The 21297-nt window shown below is 48.1% G+C and overlaps 1 protein-coding gene across 2 annotated transcripts in view; it reads left to right on the top strand.

Annotated features, from left to right (window-relative positions):
• Nucleotides 1–19941, top strand: part of ADCK1 (aarF domain containing kinase 1) — a 131912-nt gene extending 111971 nt beyond the window's left edge. For both annotated transcript variants that reach the window (XM_030559020.1, XM_030559019.1), the window contains 4 exons: nt 11218–11367; nt 11717–11914; nt 16274–16467; nt 17796–19941. In XM_030559020.1, coding sequence (XP_030414880.1) covers nt 11218–11367; nt 11717–11914; nt 16274–16467; nt 17796–17967 — 714 coding nt within the window. In that variant the 3' untranslated portion in view covers nt 17968–19941. The remainder of the gene's footprint in view (nt 1–11217; nt 11368–11716; nt 11915–16273; nt 16468–17795) is intronic.
• The last annotated feature ends 1356 nt before the right edge of the window (nt 19942–21297 follow it).

The raw sequence follows: 21297 nt of genomic DNA, 5'->3' as shown, positions 1-21297 counted from the left end.
CCCTCCCCAGCTGGCCTTCATTATTAGTTCAGCCTCGCTTTCTCTGTCCCTCTCTCTTGCAGGTGCTGCCAGGTATGTTAATTGGCCTCTCATGCCCACATTAACCCCTTCTGGGCCTGTGTGGGGTGTGTGCCCCATCACAGGCTGCATCCCAACCCTACAGCATTGGGGATGTATCTCATCAGCAGTGGGCACAGCTCACACATTGCATTCCTTGTGTAGGCTTTGCTACAGGGAAGTTGTCTTGTGTTTACCAAGCTAAATGCATTTGTGACTAGCTCTGTGATATGTCTGGTCTGTGAAGAGCCATCCCAGTGTGACCCACGAGGCACTGATGGTTCACTGACTTTGCAATCAAGGGAGACTAAAAGAGCCCAGTCCCCAGCAGATCCCTCACCCATCTCCATTCACCTTAACCCAGTGGGGACTTCGCAGCCTTGCTTTGATCAACCACATAATCAGTCTAGGCCAAGAGTTTGTTCCAGACAGGAGCAGCCAGCTCTAGTCACGGAAACATAATTAGGAAACATCTCAGCATGGTTAACCCTGAGATCCTGCCTTTCCTGTTGGACTGATCTCTGTGGTGGGTGCCTGTTCCTCAGCTCCCAAGCCGCTCTGTGAGAGAAACTCTTTTCAGAGTGAGCTCAATACTGGTGAGTGGTGCCAAATTGACAGCCTGGAAACTGAAGGCCTCTCTGCTCCGCTCGGACAAGTGCAGCATGAGTAGCAGGAAGGAAAGCAGCTTCCACTGCTCTGAAGCAACTCCTTCTAGGGAGGAGCAGGAAGTTCACGTTCCATGACCTATTCAGTGTTTGGCCTCACTGCTGAGGCTGATAACTTACAGAGCCAATACTTGATTTGAACTGGCACTTAAAAAACTAGAGGTCTGGCACTTAAAAAACCATAGTGAAAGGTACTTTAAAAACGCCATAGACAGAGAGAGAGTGGACAGCTCCATATCCTATTATCCGTTGACCCCTCTGATCCACCTGCTCCTTGCCTTTGCCCTGAGGCTGTACTGGAATTGATAACCTAGAAGAACAAAGGTCTATATTTCATGCCCAACCCCCTGAGGCAGCCACTTGGTGACTTTTCTGAAAGACTGGAGTCTCAACCCTCTCCCTCCCTGCCTGCTGCTGGAGCCCCCATATCTTGTATTCTCAGGGTCTGGCCAGCATAGAAGAGCTCCTGCTGCAGAAGAGCAAGTCAACAAGGAGCTCTATTGACATTTTAGAGGTGGAGATTGTCATGCCACAAGTGGGGGTAACCTTTAGAAAGATGTGACCATCTACTGGCTGGATTTTGGCCTGCTCTCAGACAAGGCCTCGCCAGTCATTCAAAGGTGCCTTCCCCCTTCCTTTGGGGAGATGTATCTTGTGCAGCTCTCTTTCCCCTGAGATAAAGTCCTTGCACAAAGCCTGGTGATAGGAGAATATCAGAAGCAGAGATGAGTCAGACCCACAACATTCTAATCCAGATCATAACATTCCCCAAGTCTTGAGGAGTTTGGATCTGGGGTTTGGTTTTGACCCATTAGAAATAGGGGCCCAGAGCAACATTTGGATCCACATTTGGAAGCGTCTCCAAGTTTTACAGAGGTGCGTCCACCTCAGCTCTGGAAGCCTGGAGAGTCAGTGCAAGTTGAACCCCCTAAAGTCCAGCTGCTTATCTGACTTCCATCCTAACAGCTTGGGGCTGCAAAGTTGTCTAGGAAAGCCCAGGGGAGTGGAGCAGGCATTCTTGTCAGCTTTCTAGGGTTTCGTGCTCCCGATCAGACTGGAATCTCCACAAGCATAGCCTTTCTCTGGGGCATTTTGGTGTCTGGATGTGACAGAATAATGTAAAGACTAAGCTAACTGCACTTTTTCCAATTCACAAAAGCTTTCGGAGGCATGGCGAGGTTCATACGGAGCCTTGCTGGAAATTCGAGCTGGCTCTTATTCCAGCTATCGTATTTACGCCATTGGGAAGGCTGCATTGTCACATCTCAGTGCGCTGGTGCCATGTTGAGATGAAACCTCCCAGCATGCTGGCTTTGTGCCAGCCCCAAAGATATTGTCGTAATGTTTCCAGCGGTTGGTTTTAAAAAAGGTCTGCTTCTGCGGGGTGCAAAAACCCCTGGGCTATTGTCTGCCTGGTCAGTCTGTACAGTTACTACAGCTCTGTGCTTCGATGGGGTATTTACGCAGGCCATTTTTGTTCCCGTAGACACCACTTAGCTGCTCACTTGCACACGTGCCGTTTTAAAAAAACAATTAACTCTTTTATTGTCAACAAAACAACAGTACGGAGCTGTGGATAAAATCTCTCTCTCAGGCACGCTTCTTCCATATCGTTTTTAACTGGGTGGGGGGAGAGGAGTCCTCAGCAAGCAGGATTTCTCTCATGCAGTAACGCAGACTTGAAGAGCAAGCTGAGCCTTTCTCCTCTAAATGGAAAGGATCCCTGAGGTGAAAGCTCCCTTCAAACCAGGTTACTGACATTTACTTAATGCCGTCTGTAGCAGGATTATCATTAAAGCTGCCCAAAAGCACATTAATCTCTCTGGAGCCGTCCGAGCGCTGGACTGTAATGGCATTTAATCAGAGAAGGCTTTGATTTCTAAAGACAAGTGCAAACACTGAAATATCTGCCTGTGGAACAGTTACCTATTCATGTGCAAGCACAGCCGAGGAGGAGAACGCAGCTGGGATATTAACGGTGGGAGGGGAGCGTGGGTCTCAGAGAAATTAGTTTGCTGTAATCTAGAGGCAAGGAAGGGTGTGTGGGGATAAGACCTGGATATTTTTGGAAATGGACTCTCTGTGTTTCAGGAGATCAGAGCATTTGTGGGCCAGGACAGGGGAGAGCAAACAGGGATCCAGGAACTTATGGCATGTTTGCTGCAGGAAAGTAAAGAAGAATGAGGCTGTTCAGAGTACGTCCTTCTAAAGAACCCTCTCCTTGATGGAACAGGTGCCACCACGCTGAACCCACTCAAACGTTAATCGACTCACTTAAAGAGACTTGTCCCCATAAAACTCACAGTCCTTCTTATCTGAACTTTTCTGTTTGGGCTTCTCCTGTTTATCTCAACGGAGGTTCTGTCACCTCTCTTGCCCAGAGAGCTCTTGGTCAGCAGATTGTACAAGCTGTGCTTGTTGTAAATGAACATACAGCTCACAGGTTGAGCTGTAGCTGGTGTAACTAACTAGCACAGCTCAACTGTCCAATTGTAGATTCCACTGAGAGATTCACAACTTGTAGTTTGTGCTGTGTCTATTAGTTACACAAGCCTTCCAGTCAGGAAACAGAAATGGTACCGTGTGCCTCCTGTCACCAGCCACCTGCTTATAGATTGTGAATGTTACAAATAACATTCAGTCAATGATATATTTTATATTAATCAAAAGTAAAAGCAAACCACCAAGGGACCTACGCTGAGTAACTGCAGGCACCTGTTGCTATAATCCTTGTTCTTTGCCGCCGCATCCCCTTCTTGCTGTTTGCTGTCTCCACTCATTGAATCATCTGAAATGGTAAGCTCTTCGGGGTGGGACTGGGTCTTCCTCTTTGGTTTATAAAGTGTCTGGCACTCTTCTGAATGCTGAAAAATACACAATGTGAAATGTTCTCTTGAGGTGGGATTCCTCACTGTACACAGTACCAATGTAAGGCCTAAGCATCGCTTATATGCACGTGGGATTTCTGTGGTGCACTTGGCTAGCCTCTGCACAGAGGTGGAGCCCTCCGTTGTGTATACCGGAGCTGAAACATCACATTTCTCGAGCATTTGTGCTCATAATGCTGGAGTGTTTGCAGAAAGGGAGCACAGAAAAGAATGCTGAAGAGATCAGCTGCTTTTGCTGCTTATACCTCACCCTTCAGTTTGGGGAGCAGTTTCCTTAGAGATTATTTTAGTTTGCCCCCGTTAAAGCTTAGTGCAAAAAGTGCCAGACACGAGTAAGAAGAGATAGCGAGAGCTGCTACTGGCAGTACAGGCTCCTGAGCAGTACAAGGACACCCAGCAAACGGTTAAAATAGAGATGAGGGCTGTTCAGACTGTAAGTCAATCTCAAGCATCAATATCAATCAGTTCCCAAGGAGTCTCGGAGATGCATTTTACATTAACTCCGAAGAAATATACTCCATATACTCACTTTCCATATAGGGGAAAGTGAGCCCTGACTCCATTTCAGATGTCACGAAGTTACAGCACAAATGCATACAATAAATAAATAACACTTCTATGCCCTTCCCTACCCCTTCCATAGCACTTTGCAGATTCTAATGAGTTTAATCTCACAACTCCCTGGGGAGGTGATTAATATCATTCTCCCCATTATTCTGATGGGGAAACTGAGGCACAGAGAGGGGAAATGATTTTCTGACAACCGCACAGTGAGGCGGAGCTAGGACTAGAACCCAGGAGTCCTGCATACATCTACAACTTAACTTCATCCTTCTTCCCTAAATGTTATCTCAGCGTGACACAGTGTGCAATGATAATGTTGTACTACACAAAGATGCTGTGTCTTGATTTTAAACAGCTCAGTGTTGGAGAGGAAAGCTCAAGACTTATGGCCTCTCATTCCAAACCCTCACTGAGGACCATTTCAGAGCCATGATGCTGAGCAGCTCCAGATCAGGGCTTTATGTCTCCAATGCCCTTCTCTAATTTCACACCAGTTTAACTGGGTCTCTATAATGGCAGGATTTTTTTAAAAAATTACCAAAAAAGCAACACACAAATCCAATTAACCTTCGATTAAGGTTCCAGAATCGATTCTATTCTTTTGGCCTGAGGAGGTAATATTGAGCCCTGAGAAATGAGCTGCACAACGACCTTTACTTTTAATGAGATCAATAGAAGTTAGTGTCGCCATCTCTTAAAATAATTAGCAAATATTACAGATGAATTAGGGCAAACAGCTAGTATCTGCTCCTGATCTAAAGAGACAGGAACAAATGGAGGAGAGACAGGAAAGGACACTGCCCTATCAGCCAGCACCCCCGGGATCCTTCAGTGACAGGCAATGAGTTCAGCTCACCAATGCGCACATCACAGGTTCTATAAGCATGTCCAGATCTGTACTCAAGCCACAGTAGGATGGAAGGATGCAGTAAGAATCTGCACTCACCTGAATCTTCAGCTGATTCCCAAGACAGGGAGAGTGAAAGTAATCTGGTTCTCTGGATCTTGTTGATTTCCCCCAGTGTTACTGTAGGGTTACACCTGAGCAATGCAACTGTGCAAACTGGCTTGCTAATGTAGAGTTGCTCTGAAACTCAGAGTGCATGTGCTGTTTTATTATTGACAGGTTTCTTACGAGCATTAGACTGTGCACAATGGTATGCTGTTCCAGGGTTAACTCGCTTGTGATGGGCTATGTAGTGTTTTGTTTTTATAGGGTTTTTTTCTGATGAAGGCTCAGCTGGACACACTGGCTTGTTATTGCAGGTTTGCACATGACTCATAGAATCATAGACTTTAAGGTCAGAAGGGACCATTATGATAGTCTAGTCTGACCTCCTGCACAATGCAGACCACGGAATCTCACCCACCCACTCCTGTAACAAACCCCTAACCTATGTCTGAATTATTGAAGTCCTCAAATTGTGGTTTGAAAACCTCAAGGTGCCGAAAATCCTCCAGCAAGTGACCAGTGCCCCATGCTGCAGAGGAAGGTGAAAAACCTCCAGGGCCTCTGCCAAGCTGCCCTGGAGGAAAATTCCTCCCCTAATATGGCGATCAGCTAAACCCTGAGCATGTGGGCAAGACTCACCAGCCAGACACCCAGGAAAGAATTCTCTGTAGTAACTCAGATCCCAGCCCATCTAACATCCCATCACAGACCGTTGGGCATATTTACCTGCTAATAATCAAAGATCAATTAATTGCCAAAATTAGGCTATCCCATCATACCATCCTCTCCATAAACTTATCACGCTTAATCTTGAAGCCAGATATGTCTTTCGCCCCCACTGCTTCACCTGGAAGGCTGTGCTCAGCCATTGTTGTTGTAGAGTAGCTTGTGACTTCTAGGAATGGTGATTTGTTGTTGTGTGTTTGCTCATGTGTTCTAGGGTTATTGCCATATCATATATGCTGAGAGAAGATCATAAACTTAGCAAATGCAAGGGGATAAAAGTCAAAGTCTGGCATGTATCTATTGCTAGAGTGTGTCATAGCCTGCAACAGCATGTTCCTCCATGATGCGCTGAACAGCAGGCTCTACAGATCTGGTTCCTCCACCTCCCACCTGCTGATCTTTTCAGCTAGACTCCTCTGAGTGAGCCACCCCTCTCCCACGTGAAGTGGCAAGGTTATGTTGAAACTGTGTTCTTTGCACAGCAGGGGGCTGTAGTGATGTCACATATTATTGTGGTGACATCGTGCTGTTTGTGTTGTGCCATGGTGATGCTACGATACCATTTGTTGGCTATTGCCAGCGTGTTCCAATGCAATATGGGCACCGGAATTGAATTGGATTTATTCGGTAACACGTCCTGCAAACGCCTCTTGAACAGCACAGGACAAAGCCATTGGGATAGGGGCAAATCTTGCACCCATCTGATTTATCAGACCCAACTCCCTCTGCTGACAAGCATATGAATTTTTCCCTTATATTCATCTAGACTGTCCCTTTCTTAGTTACAGCCTATTCCTCCTAGTTACACCCTTTATATCCCCTGAGGCTATGCATACAGTACGACTTTTGTCAGTATAACTTATGTCGCTTGGGGGTGTGAGGAAAATAGCCTCCGGATCACCATAAGTTACACCAAGAGAAGCGCTGGTGTGGACAGTGTTATGTCGGCAGGAGAGCTTCGTCTGCCGACATAGTTACTGCCACTCGTTGGGGGTGGTTTAATTATGTCAATGGGAGAAATCTCTCCCATTGGTGTAGAGCGGCTACATGAGAGATCTTACAGCAGTGTAGCTGCATCGGTACAGCTGTGCCTCTGTAAGCTCACTAGGGTTGACCTGGCCTCAGTAGCTCTTCTGCCTCCTCAGTGTTCACACCCATCAGATGTTTGTAGACTGTTTTCATATCCCTTCTCTTTCATCCCGTAGCCAAGCTAGACATCGTTAGCTCTGTTAATCTTTCCTCTGAAGTGTCTCTCTCCTGCCCCCTAATCATTTACCCTGCTGTTCGCTGAACTCCTTCCAGTTTGTCTACATCTTTCTGTTAATAAGGTGCCCAGAAGCGAATGCAGGATTCCAGGCATGGCCACATTATAATTATTTATTATTGCATTATTGTATCACAGCAACATCTAAAGACCCTGGTGTTGCTTGGGGCCTCACTATGCTGGATGCTGTGACCTCTCTGTGTCATGATGCCATGCCTGGGCTGTGCTTCCATAGATCACGGCAAACTCCTATCTAATTTGTTGTCCACCATCACCCCTAAGGTTGGTCTCTCTCAGCCTCACTACTTGGCAGATTTCTCCCTCCCAGTGAGTAGCTGGTTCTCAGGGGCTATTTTCCCATACCTGTTAGCTGCCTTCTTCCAAGGTGAATCTCATTTTATTCCCTCATGATGTCATGTATCAGAAGGGTAGCCCTGTTAGTCTGGATCTGTAAAAGCAGCAGAGAGTCCTGTGGCACCTTATAGACTAACAGACGTATTGGAGCATCAGCTTTCGTGGGTGCATGATGCATCCAACGAAGTGGGTATTCACCCATGAAAGCTCACGCTCCACCACGTCTGTTAGTCTATAAGGTGCCACAGGACTCTTTGCTGATTTTATTCCCTGTTATATACCTGGCTGCTGGGTCAGTGTGGAAGGGATAAGGTCAGCAGTGATAAGGGTGGGACACCTTAGCCAGGGCCGGCAGCACAGGAGTGTCTGAGGGAGTAGACTGCAGCTTCCTCCAATTAATTTTCCAAGTGGTGGGTTTTTGTTTTATTTTTTAAAGAATTATATGCAGTGAATTGATCATGAGTATTCCAGAATCAAGTTCTGTTGCGTAGTGGTGGTTGGTCAGGTAAATCTTATGCTGTTTGTGTTCCCTGAGTGGATGAGCATTCAAGCACTCCCGGCACAGACTGTGACGCTCTGGGACTCCCTTTCTGTGAATGATCGATCGTGCCAGTAAAGCGTGGTCGTGGGGATGTTGGTGGAAAGTGAGCAAAAGAGAGACAGCTATGGCCAAACGAACGAATTCCCTTTGAAATTCCAGCCACTTTCACTGGAAGTAGTTTGCATTAATAGGCGCAGACTCACAGTCACGTGCGTATGCTTATTGAACAGCACGCACATGGACATGCAGCACATGCTCCCCGTGATGGACATGCTTGCACAGACACATTACATACACTCTCCTATCACTTGCTTCAAAGCCCATGGAGATTCCTGTTCTAGGGCCTAGCTGTAGCAAGGCCTCCATTCAACTAGCTGGGTGAGCTGAGGCCCAGGTGCCTGCTCCCCTGAGCGTGCAGGGCAGGAAGAGGGGTGATGTGCTATGCAGTTACCAGCTCAGCTGGTCTGACACTCCAGCTGGACATTCTGTCAGGGCAAAGACTTCTCTAGAGCAGGCTCAGGCCTGGTCCACACTACAGCGTTAAATCGATTTAAACAGCGTTAAATCGATTTAACGCTGTACCTGTCCACACTACAAGGCACTTTAAATCGATTTTAAGGGCTCTTAAAATCAATTTCTGTACTCCTCCCCAACGAGAGGAGTAACCCTAAAATCGATATTACTATATCGATTTAGGGTTAGTGTGGACGGAAATTGAAGTATTGGTCTCATTCTTTTACTGAGCTACCCAGAGTGCACCGCTCCGGAAATCGATGGTAGCCTAGGACCATGGATGCACACCACTGAATTAATATGCCCTAGTGTGGACGCGTAAAATCGATTTTATAAAACCAGTTTTATAAAATCGATTTTATAAAACCAGTTTTATAAAACCGGTTTTAATAATTTTGATTTTATGCTGTAGTGTAGACGTGGCCTCAGGGAAAGGCTCTGATGCACCACATTGGCTGCTCAGGGCTGCACTGAGGGGAGAAGGTAGAGGTGAGAGTTACAGGGACAGGAGGAGGGGCAGGGGGCTCTCCTGATGGAATCCTAATCTGCTCACATAGTAGGTCCTCATAGCACTTGAAGAGGAAGGCAGGGCATAGGACATGGGTGTTCAGGGTGGGAATTCACATGAGAGCAGCAGTCACTTGGTTGGGGCTCCTGCCCTTCTCACTTACACCCTCTTTCTGTCTCACTCCCTGCATTGTACTAGCACTTGGGTGGGAATTTGAGCCCTGGGCCCTGACCTATAGGGCTACCCAACTATTCCAGTTCTGGGCCCTCGTGCACAGTTTTGCCAATTTCTGTCAATCCTGACCTGCAGTAACCCTGGCTATTCCAAGCCTCCAAAATCTACAAAGTTTAGTCTGAGACAGCGAAATTCAGTTCACTTTGGACCCAAGACTGAATTTGAACCCAGCTGTCCTGAATTGAAAAGCTGATGCTGTAATCTGAGGTGAAGCTGGATCCATTCCAGCTGGTCTGTGAACCCTGTGTAAGTTCTTTCCCATCATCTAAATGAATTAACAGATTAAGAAGGACTTTCCGTGCTGCCCTTCCCTGATCTTTGTGCAGTTGTTAGCTGGCTCTTTTAAGACACCACAGCACATTGCACTTTGATCCCACCAGCTTTTATAAGCTAAGCAGGTTTGATCTGGATCAGTGCTTGGATCACTTTTAAGTATCACCTAGTTGTTGTGTTGGTGATTCAGGTGGTGCTTTCTTCCTTCAATCAATCTGGTAATAATGCCCCCATGTGATGTTAGGGGTCAGCTCTGGCCCCACTTCCTTAGCATGGTGATAGGGAAGCTGTGCAGCTGAAGATGTTGTCGATTCCTGACCACTGGGAGTCATTCAGGCACTTTCCATAGGAATTGGGGTCTTAATTCCAAAGTCCAGTTTGAGTAGCATTCTGATCCTCCAATGTCATCCTGCAGAGGCAACAAAATATGGGGATCTTCATTTCCTGTCCTAATGTAACAGTGCACAGCATAGCTCTGTGACTGGCAAACAGCTGCCTCATCCCATCCCAGAGGTGGATGCATTTCAGTGGTTGGCAAAGTGATCCCTGCAAAGCACTGTGTGATGTTTATTTGCGCAGAGGTGTTTGGCATTTGAATCCTTGTTGCCCCTTTTTTGGGATCCCCTTCCAGTGGGGCTGCCTGCAGTGAGGGGGTTTAGCATGCTGGTTACACTGCATTGAGCAGGGGGAGTGGTAGGAATCCTTTATAATGATTGTCTTTTAATTGCCTGTTTGGTGTCCTGCTGGGGGGTTCTTCGGAATGGGAGAGCTGTGAGGCTGGGGCTGGGGTATGTGTTACTGAGGGCTGCACGAGTGCACTGGGGGGCCTGGCGCTGCTCCTGCCCCAGCGTGACACTGGGCTTGGGGGCTGTTTACTTACTCACATGAGGCTTTTAACTGTGATAAAATCACCCTGCGATAAGGCAGCCACAGCATGGGGGGGACATGGCTGTGACAGGATGATTTAAACAGCCTCTTGCTGTTGCTTCATCTTCCCAGACATCATAAATCAAATTAGCACCAGACTGAGGAGGGGGTGAGAGGAGGACTGAGCAATGTAGGGAGGGAGACACTTCCTTTATAGAAACCAGCCACAGTCTCTCCCAAGTAGACCCCACACAGAGCAACAGATGCTGCCCTGTCTGCCTCAGATGTGCACCCTGGATCTGCCCCATCCATCCCCAGACAGATGCTCCTCCCCTGTGTCTGTCCCTTGATGCCCACTTCTGCCCTGACAGATGCCCCAGTCAGACACGATCCACCATGGCTGCTCCAACACATACCTCCTCATCTGCTCCTGTGTCTTTCTTCTCCACTAATGGGTGCCCCTGTTTCACCCAGGTGGATGCCAGCCTTTGTGCCAATTTCCACCAGTTATGTGATAGACAAACACTTCACATGGGTCCCCAAACCCCCTCCATGTTTGCCCCATGGATGGACACTCCCATATTTTTGAATGCCCCAGGCCATCATACCCGAGGGTATGTGCCAGCTCCTCCTCTTCCTGTAATCATCAGACCCCAGGGTACATGCCAGGAGCTGGTTCCTCACTGCTCCCTGTAGTCATCAGTTCCTGGCATACATGATGCGGGCAGACTCTCCCCTCCCTGTAGTTGTTAGACCGTGGAGTAGCTGGTAGCCCTGTCCCGTGCTGTGACTGCCTCCTGTCTCCTTTCAGATCTCTCGCAATCTGGGGAAGCTGTACAGTGAAATGATCTTTGTGAACGGTTTCGTACACTGTGACCCGCACCCGGGCAATGTGCTCGTGAGGAAGTGCCCAGCCACCGGCAAGGCCCACATTATACTGCTGGACCATGGGCTCTATCAGGTATGTGAGTATGAGGGTGCTGGGAGCCAGCAGGCTGATGCTGTGCACTGTCTTTGGGGAGGTGTCACTCATGCCTGTGTGCTTCAGGCCTGAAAAGAGCTGAGAGCCTCCTATCTCACCCAGCCAGTCATAGCCCTGGTGAATTAAAGAGGGACCCCAGGCTTGCAGATCCCCCTTGTGGATTTTTCCTGTAGCGCCTACCACCCTTGAATAGGATTTTATGCCTGGAAGCTTGAAATATCAGACACGGAGGTGGTTAAAGGCGCCTGCTGGTTGGGATAAGTTGTCCCTTCCCTGCCCTGGTGCTGTTGATTGATTTCCTTTGAGGGACATGGCCCTCCCTCCCCAGGTCCTGACAGAGAAGTTCCGCTTGGACTATTGCCGGCTCTGGCAGTCTCTGATCAAGGCTGATATGAAGAGGGTGCAGAAATACAGCCGACGGTTAGGAGCAGGTGACCTGTACCCACTCTTCGCATGCATGCTCACCGCCAGGTCCTGGGACTCTGTCAACAAGGGCATCGACCGGTCACCGGTCACAGCCAATGAGGTACAGCCTGTTTGCGCTCCGTGTTCCTGTGGTGTCTTTCTCCATTATAATCACCTAGTTAATTGACATCAATATTAATGGCTGCCCTTGCAGGCCTATTGAGAGGCTGCATTGAGAGCTGGACTAAAGGTGCCTGAAATCCCTTTGCTATGCACTTTTAACGGCTGAATTTAGTCTCCTAGTCTCTCACACGCACTCATCACAGGTCAGTTAAATTTCCCATAAGATTTGGTTGGGTAAATAAATTAGCAGCTTTGGTAGAGGAAACCTTTGTAAATTAACCCTTCTCTGAAAATTTTCCTGAGTGCAGCTGTGCAAGGAGCAGACTGAGCTGGGTAAGGGGCAGAGGAGACATCGAAGCTCAGTGGGGGAGGATAATACATATTAGTGTTAATTGCTAGTCATGTGAATGACCGTCAGCACTGATGCATACTCCTCAAAAATTCTTGGAAATGACAGAGGTTGTTTGGTACAGGAAGTAAGTCAAGGTTGCTTAAGTGCAAATCCCATCAACCCAATCATGAAAAATCTAGAAAATCACCAGTTAAATTCTTCCTCTTCCTTCTGTCTATGTGTCACGAGTCCTTCTATACTCATGTACATCTATCTACCACTCACAGCACCCATCTTCATCGCACTAATGAACAAATGGGCAACCATGTTGTTTGTAGAGGTAAGCAGGCAAGGGTATGGCAGTAACAGTGGGCCAGTGTTTGTGGGGGGAAGCATGTTGTCTCACATGGCTTATTTTAATGTGGGTGTAAGAAGCTTGTGTTATTGTAGTGGGAAAGTGTAGGGGGAGGGCAGAGGTAGAGGACAGAATGAGTTGGCTTTGTATTGCTTGGTAACCGGTGCCTGTGCAGATGTAATATGCGGGTAAGAATTCATAAAGAAGGGTTAAAATTGGCTGTTGTGAAATTTTGCGGTGGAAATTCCTCACTCTTTGTGGGTTGGTGCTTGATTTTTGTGGCCAGAGTTAAGGTTTGCTCTGGTGAGTCACAAATACCATAGAGCTCCCCTCTGGCATCGGCAGGTGAGTTTACATTTAAGGGGAAGGCAGCTCCTTTCTTTTGGTTTTGGGGTGAAACTGAGAGGTTAATAGCAGCAGCGAGAACCAAACATTGTGGAGGTAGGTACCATGTAACACACAGCTCTGATGATGCTTCTAAATCCTGTCTTGCAGTACCCTCTGCTTCTCCAGATCTGCTGGCACACCGAAGGCCTTATCTTGTGCACCATCTGCTATTCCAGACTTTGTCCTTGTCAGAAAACACCAGCTACAATGACATACTATGGTTGTTTTGTGATGGGGACAAATACTCTTACTTAGCACTAGACTGAGATGTATCAGACTTATTTAATTGTGATCTGTGTGGGATCCACATCCAAGGGGACTGGTAATGTAGTAAGCATGCTGGGGGAAGGGGGAATGAATAGTACTTATCCTGTGAAATGTGTGTGCCCATTCCCATACCGGCTTCTTCCACTGAGCAGGGGTGCTCAACACCTGCTCAGCCCCAGGCCCTGCCACACTCCACTCCTTCCTCCAAGGCCTCACCCCAGCCCTGCCTCTTCCCACCCCTGCCCCGCCCCTACTCTTCCTACCCAGTTCGACCTCCTCCGCTGAGCACGCCCTGTCCCCGCTCCTTCCCTTCCCCCCAGCTCCTCCTGCACGCTACGGAACAGCTGATCGCGGCGGGTGGGAGATGCTGGCAGGGAGGAGTTGATCGGAGAGCCACCAGAAGGTGGGAGGTGCTGGGGGAGAAGTGAGCAGCTGGCTGCAGGTGAATGCTAAGCACCCACTAATTTTTTTCCATGGGCGCTCCAGTCCTGGCGCCTATACCCACCATTCCACCAAATCAAATGTGGAACTTGCTCACCACCATGCCCCAAAACACCCATGTTTCTATCCAGGCTCTGAAGGGCTGACATTATCCCATTTCGAGGTTCAAGATTCTGCTTGCCATTTTAACTTGTTGCTAGGAAACCCAGTGAATATCCCGGCCCATGCTCAAATCCCCAGATTTTCCTAGAAGCAGAAGTTAAAAATACAACTGTAATAATCTCAAACACACAATTTTGTGATCTTTGAATTTCTGCTCTCTCTGGAACTGCCATCTCATGAGGTGTTGAGTCCTACAGATTGTCAACTGGCATAAGCACATGCCCTTATTGAATATGTTTCAAATTATCCAGTAACATTAAGCCTAAAAGGAAGGGGTTTTTGCAGGATAGTTAACCTGTGGAACTACTTGCTACATGATATAAACTAGGCAAATATAACTTAGATGGGGCTGCTATAAGGTGGGTGCATAACTGGCCGGATAACCCTACTCAGAAAGTAGCTATTAATGGTTCCCAATCCTACTGGAAAGGTATGACAAGTGTGGTTCTGCAGGCATCCGTTTTGGGACTGGCTCTGTTCAATATCTTCGTCAATGACTTAGATATTGGCATAGAAAGTACGCTTATTAAGTTTGCAGATGATACCAAACTGGGAAGGATTGCAACTGCTTTGGAAGATAGGGTCATAATTCAAAATGATCTGGACAAACTGGAGAAATGGTGTGAGGTAAACAGGATGCAGTTTAATAAAGACAAATGCAAAGTGCTCCACTTAGGAAGGAACAGTCAGTTTCACACATACAGAATGGGAAGAGACTGTCTAGGAAGGAGTACGGCAGAAAGGGATCTAGGGCAGTGGTCCCCAACCTTTTTTGTCTGGCAGATGCCAGACGAAGGACCGTGGCGGCGGTCGAGCATCAACCGAAATGCCGCCGATTTTCAGCATCATTTCAGTGGATGCTTGACTGCCAGCCAGGATGCAGGCGCATTTAGATGCCCCTGTGGGCACCATAGCACCCGCAGGCACATTAGGGATCCCTGATCTAGGGGTTATAAGGGACCACAAGCGAAATATGAGTCAACAGTGTGATGCTGTTGCATAAAAAGCAAATATGATTCTGAGATGCATTTCCAGGTGTGTTGTGAGCAAGACATGAGAAGTCATTCTTCCACTCTACTCTGCACTGGTTAGGCCTCAGCTGGAGTATTGTGTCCAGTTCTGGGCACTGCTTTTGAAGAAAGATGTGGAGAAATTGGAGAGGGTCCAGAGAAGAGCAACAAGAATGATTAAAGGTCTAGAGAACATGACCTGTGAAGGAAGGCTGAAGGAATTGGGTTTGTTTAGTTTGGAAAAGAGAAGACTGAGAGGGGACCTGATAGCAGTTTTCAGGTATCTAAAAGGGTGTCATAAGGAGGAGGGAGAAAACTTGTTCACCTTAGCCTCTAAGGATAGAACAAGAAGCAATGGGCTTAAACTGCAGCAAGAGAGGTTTAGGTTGGACATTAGGAAAAAGTTCCTAACTGTCAGAGTGGTTAAACACTAGAATAAACTGCCTAGTGAGGTTGTGGAATCTCCATCTCTGGAAATATTTAAGAGTAGGTTAAATAAATGTCTATCAGGGATGGTCTAGACAGTATTTGGTCCTGCCATGAGGGCAGGGGACTGGACTCGATGACCTCTCGAGGTCCCTTCCAGTCCTAGAATCTAAGAATCTATGAGGCAAAGATGTTAAGAATAACAACAACAAAAAAGGATTAGATATTTTGTATAAGAGGGAATATCCTCTTCAGTGATGGTAGCTGGGATAAATTGATGAGAATCCTTATGCTTCAGGGCATAAATTGGGGTCAGGAAGGAATATCACCCCAGAGGATAATGTTAAACATTTAGGTGCACTGAGTTATCAAGCTGCCTTCTGAAGTATTTGATATTGGTCACTGTCAAAGACAGGGACACTAGATTAGATGGATCATTGGCTGAACAAAGCAGGAGCAGATACAGTACTGGATGAAGTACACAAGTGGTCTGATCTGTTGGAGGTGCAAACCAGACATATGTGAACCATAGGCCTGTTATGGTTCTGAAAGTCTTATGTGCACAATAGAAGGGTCTCAAAGCCAGTACAGGGAAAATGTACAGCCTCAGTCAAACCCACTGTGGAGGAGAAATTATTTTATAACTGTCAGTTTCCCCTTCCCCGTCCAACCATAACCCTGATTCTATGTAAGAATCTGTTTCTGGTGCATTCTGCATGTGACATGCTGGGTTCTGAACCCTTCAGATGCTCCACTGATCTTTTTCTGGTTCATGCCACAGCTGCTGGAGGATGCAGGGAAAGTCCATGTGTGTGATGATCCATTACACTGACCTAGATTCATTGGGATTCTTGTTGAGTGGGACTGACAGCTCTGGCAAGAGCCAGGAGAGTGTGGGCAGGCAGTGGACGTAGACTCCAAGGCCTCTGTTAACATCTCTCTCCTCTCTCCACACCCCTCTGCTCTGACGGTGCTCAGGACGTGGAGATCCGGACCAATGCTGCTGCTTACCTACCTCAGATCAGCCAGCTCCTCAACAATGTGCCCCGCCAGATGCTGCTGCTGCTGAAGACCAATGATTTGCTAAGGGGGATTGAGTCAGCCCTACACACACGGGCCAGTTCCAGCTCCTTCCTCAACATGTCTCGCTGCTGCATTAGAGCTGTCTCCACGTGAGTCCCTGTGTCTCTGAGACAGGAGCCCCAACCCCCACTGGGCCCCTCTTATCCCCTAGTGAGATTCTGCAGAGATGCCGGCTCTGGAACTTCTAAAACTGCCCTGTCTTACTTGAACCTTTTCCCTTGTTAGCATGTCTGTCAAGGCCCCGCCCCCTTTTTTCTTTCTCAATCTCATCTTCTTTCTCCCCCATCCTACCCACCACCCGGGTCTCCATAGGGAAGGAGCTCTCAGCAGGAATTTGGAGCCAGACAGAACTGGGAACAGAGTGGGAGCTGGAAACAGTGGGGATTTTGTACTAAATTTTTGATTCTGGGATCATAATTCCCCCCAGATCTGATTAATGTCCCCACTAGAAACAGCTGATGGAAAAAGAACCCAAACTTCACAGCTGCCTGTCTCACAACATGGCCTTGTGGTTAGGGGGTGTGGCTCCTGGGTTCTATCCCTGGTTCTGACTTGACTTGCTCTTTGATTGACGGCCAGTCACCTCATTTTTCTGTGCCTCAGTTTCCTCATCTGCCCAATAGGGATAACAATTCTGTGTCTGCCTCATGAGGGCATCGTGAGGCTCCGTTAACTTTTGTTACTGGGGAGGGGTCCAGTACTATGTTTATAAGAGCCAGGAGAGTCAGGAGTGCCCAGTTCTATTCCTGGCCCTGCCACTGACCTATTGTGTGACTTCGGGCAAATTGCTTAACTTCTCAGTGCTGCATGTTCCCCAGCGCTGTTGAGAGCCTTAGGCGAGAGGTCCTGGAGCAGTGCAGTGTTAGCAGTGATGGTTCTCTATAAGAACCAGCCGAATGTTGTGTTGTTTAGGGATCTGATTACATAAACACAAACCATGTGGTGAGTGCTTATCATTAACTATTATTATTGATAATAATAGTTAGCACCTGGATAGCCCTCTGCAATGTCAAACACTCTAACTAATGGAATAATGTCCCTGTGGGGCGGGAAGGGAGATGCTATCGCCCCACTGTCCTGATGGGTAGGTTGAGGCATAGAATAGGGAAGGCCAAGACAAGTCAGCACCCGCTGTGGAAACAGAACCCAGGAGTTCCTAACTCCTGATCTCAAGCTCATTGTACTTGCGCAGCCTTTCTCCTCTCTCCCATTTTTGCTGGGAGGAACCATTCATCTCCTGGGGAACATTTAACCCAGGAAACGCTGACCTACCCGCTAAGAGGGAGGGATGCTGGCTGACAATTGGCACCGGGGGGGGCGGGAGGCTCCTGCTCTTCAGGATCTAAGATCCAAGATTTACCCTGCTGCTGGGCTGTGTCCTGAGAGATTAATGCAGCTGTTTCTCTCCCTTGCCCAGGTATCAGAGGAGCAAGTCTCACTCCCTGTACAGAAAGGCCAAGATCTCTCTCTTAGAAGCTCTGAGCCTGTGGCAGATCAACTTACATGAACTCTTCCTGCGGCTGAAGGGGTCCCGGCTGGGGAACTGGGTCATTGCTTTCCTGAGCCGGATGCACCATTCTCCGTACTGACAGGAACTGATGGGAGAAGCCTGGGCAATTATTGCTCATCTCCATTCTCCGCAGCACACTTGCCTTCCTGACCATCCCTGTCCATACTCCACAAAGGCTCTTGAGACGCTTTTCTTGTAATGCATGGTGCCGAACTTGGCTGTCAGAGCATAAGCTTCTGTATAGCAGAGAGAGTGGGGAGAGTAAGGGCTCTGGGAGTCAGGACTCCTGGGTTCTATTCTAGCAATGAGAGAGGTGGGAGTATGAGCTAGTGGGCAGGGCAGCGGGCCTGGGAGTCTCTCTGTTCCCAGCTCTGGGAAGTACCATTATGGAAACATCCTGTAGACTTGAATAGGAAAGGAGTTTTTCTAGCCCCCTACCCCTTTAAACCACCCTATAGCATTTAAGAGAGATGCATCCCTGCCCTAGAATTCTCCAGGATGGTTCAACCTCCCTAGAAAGGAAATCATTCCTTATGGAATTCACTAGGGTTTTCAGTAGCTTGTACAAAATCCTATGGGTTTAATGCCTGTGAAATCTACAGGAATTTTCTCTAAGGGGAGAATGATCTAGCAGTTAGAGCAGGGGACTGTGAGCCAGGACTCCTGGGTACTATTCCCAGCTCTGAGAGGGAATGGGAACTAATGGTGAGAGCAAGGGTCTGGAAGCCAGGACTTTTCTGGGTTCTGTTCCCAGCTGTGCTGTGGAGTCATTGTGTCATTTTGGGCAAATGCTTTCCTTGCCTCAGTTTCCCACATGTAACATGGAGGTAATGCTACAAACCCTCCTCTGAACTCCTCAGGGAGCAGGTGCTGTGGAATCTCATCTGAGAACTCACATCTTGTGGCAGGTGATGTATGTGCACTGTACGTACTGTCATACAGGAAAATAAATAGGATGTCATGTTAGAGTCCTGCAGGGGGAGAAGTGCATGGCTACCCACCCCTTTCACCCCAGCCCCAGTTTTAGTTTTCCCCTTCCCTGGGCATGACATGTCACTCTGTGCCATTAGTCCCTTACAACCCAATCAACCGCTGCTCTGTTCTCTCCACCACTTCTCCCCCATCTGACGGACGTGGTCCAGCTCAAGGTCAGCTGCTGCTGAGTCAGGGATGCGTTGCCATGGGAGTGATGGCGCCCGCCTGGATGACTCACCACTCTTACCCCACACTTCACGCACAACTAGTCCCCCTGCTGCCAGAGCATTACACGTTGAGTGGCTTGGCTCAGAACTGCTTGTGATGTTGTGCAGCTCCTGGCTCAAATGGAAACCTGTCACTTGCTCAGTGAATGGGCCTGATCGCTCTAAGCCCACACCCTGGACACAAGCACCAGAAAGCCTTGCGCAGAAGCCTCACTTCTGCCATGTGTCGCCAGGCTCTCCTCCAATGTGCCTGCTTTCTGTGGAGCTTCCTGAAAACAGAAGTGATGGACAGAGGCTCAGTGTGGTCAGACTTGTAGGGTTCTCCCCATACTGCCAGGGCAGGCTGAAGAGGGGATGCTGGGAAACAAACTGCACATGGGATGATGGAAAGGGATGGGCCTTTCAGGCTGCCCCATGGACCATCTCTGCAAGGGGCGCAAAGGGGCGTGTTTGAGAAGCTTGCACTGTCAAGAGGTTTGACTGAGTGAGGTTCTTGTCAGCATGGGAGAGCGAGGCCTGGGGAGGGCCTGCTTGTGAAAGAGAATGGCTTCCTGTTTGGTATGACTGTGAAAGCCCAGCCATGGAGCATGTTTGTTCACGTGAGAGGAAATGCGTGTATGACTGCTAGGGAGTGTCAGCCTGTGACACAGTGCATGTGGAAATCTATCACTGGGTGAGGGAGAGAACGTATGCAAGTCGGAAGCATACCCAGTGAGTGCGCGTGATTGTGTCTGTGATTGTGAAAGTATCTCTGAATATGTCGAAGCAGAGGCGCGCATGTGCATCTGGCTGGTTACTACAAAGACGTGTGTTAGCCGCAGTGTCTAGTAGGTTAAATTGCAAATGCTGAAGAGTGTGTGTGTGTGTGTGTGTGTGTGTGTTTGTTTCCTACCAACTGCAATCTAAATCTCAACCCATCCCTCACATCCAGGCCAACCCCCCTGCCTGTTCTCATTAGCCTGTCAGATGGTAACCAGGTTGCCTAGGGTCTTAGCTGACGGGAGGAGCAGGAACAAGGAGCTGAGCTCACCCTACGTGTGTTAGAAGAACGAGTTAGAGCAAGAAGCCCTGTCAAACCTTTCCTTAGCATTCTAGCCCAGTTCAGAGATGCACCCAGGCCAAACCTCTGCAAGGTCTGTTTTTCACTGTCACTTGAATTCTGCAAACTAGCTTGTGATAATTTTAGTGATGGGAGCCTGAGTCAGCAAGGAGCTATGGAAGCCCCTGGCGATCGATTCTGCAGCCCTTACGTGAGAGAGTCTTGCTCATGCAAATAGTCTCACTGAGGTCCATGTATTTACTTATGTGATTACAGCTTGCTGGACAGACCAGTTGGGTTATGAAGAAATAGCTGTGGGTCTGTCCTACTCCCTTCCCTTGCAAGAAACTGAAAATCACACAGTGAGGTCTAATGAAACCTGTGCTCATGGTCACCTATTGAACAGGGCATATTCTAGTAGCCCCTGCAGCTCCTTCACACTAACCATTTAAACACGCCCATCACAGGTGAGGTGCAGGTCATCTTCATTCCCCCCATTTTTCAGAGGGCGAGCAGATTCTGTGAGATGGTGCAGCTTCCCCAAAGTCATAGCTGACATTTGTAGCAGAAGATGGGACCACACCCCATGCTCTACATATACCAACTCTGTGCCTTCACCACACTAGTATCTATCCTCTCAGCTGCTAATGGCATACATGAGCAGCCCCTGCTATAAAGGCCAAAGAGAACCAGTAGCCCTTTCAGGTGTCGTTACTGACAGGTTGTGGTGAGCAAACAGCAGGTTCTGTTTCATGGAGCTTTGCCTATTGCCACTCATCCCTACTGAGCAGAGAGAATAGCTGCTTTTTAGCAAGGTTTGTAGGGCAGGGCCTCAGCAGCATGGTTTTCATCCAGCCCTTCTCATCAAAGTGAAAGAGAGCTTTGCTAGAGGACAGTGTGAACTGAAAGCTCAGAGGCCAGCCCTGTGATGCTCCTCTGCTGCCCCATGCTTAAAGCTCTCACACCTAAACCTGCAAAAATGGCTTTCAAAGGGGCCGCCTCCTTGTTGTCCCAATTGTGGCTGTTGGGTGGTGGCACCTCTGCCTCCCCTTTGTGTGATCTGGAATGACCTCTCATTCTCCCCAGAAAAAACAGCCTCCCTCCCCGCAGCAGGCCTCCATGCAGTTTCCCTCTCTGGGTTATATTTCAAGGGAACCGACATTTCTTT

Source organism: Gopherus evgoodei, chromosome 4 (genome assembly GCF_007399415.2).
Source record: "Gopherus evgoodei ecotype Sinaloan lineage chromosome 4, rGopEvg1_v1.p, whole genome shotgun sequence".
NCBI lineage: Eukaryota > Metazoa > Chordata > Testudines > Testudinidae > Gopherus > Gopherus evgoodei.
The sequence above is the reverse complement of the archived record's forward strand: the minus strand, read 5'-3'. Positions and strand labels throughout refer to the sequence as shown.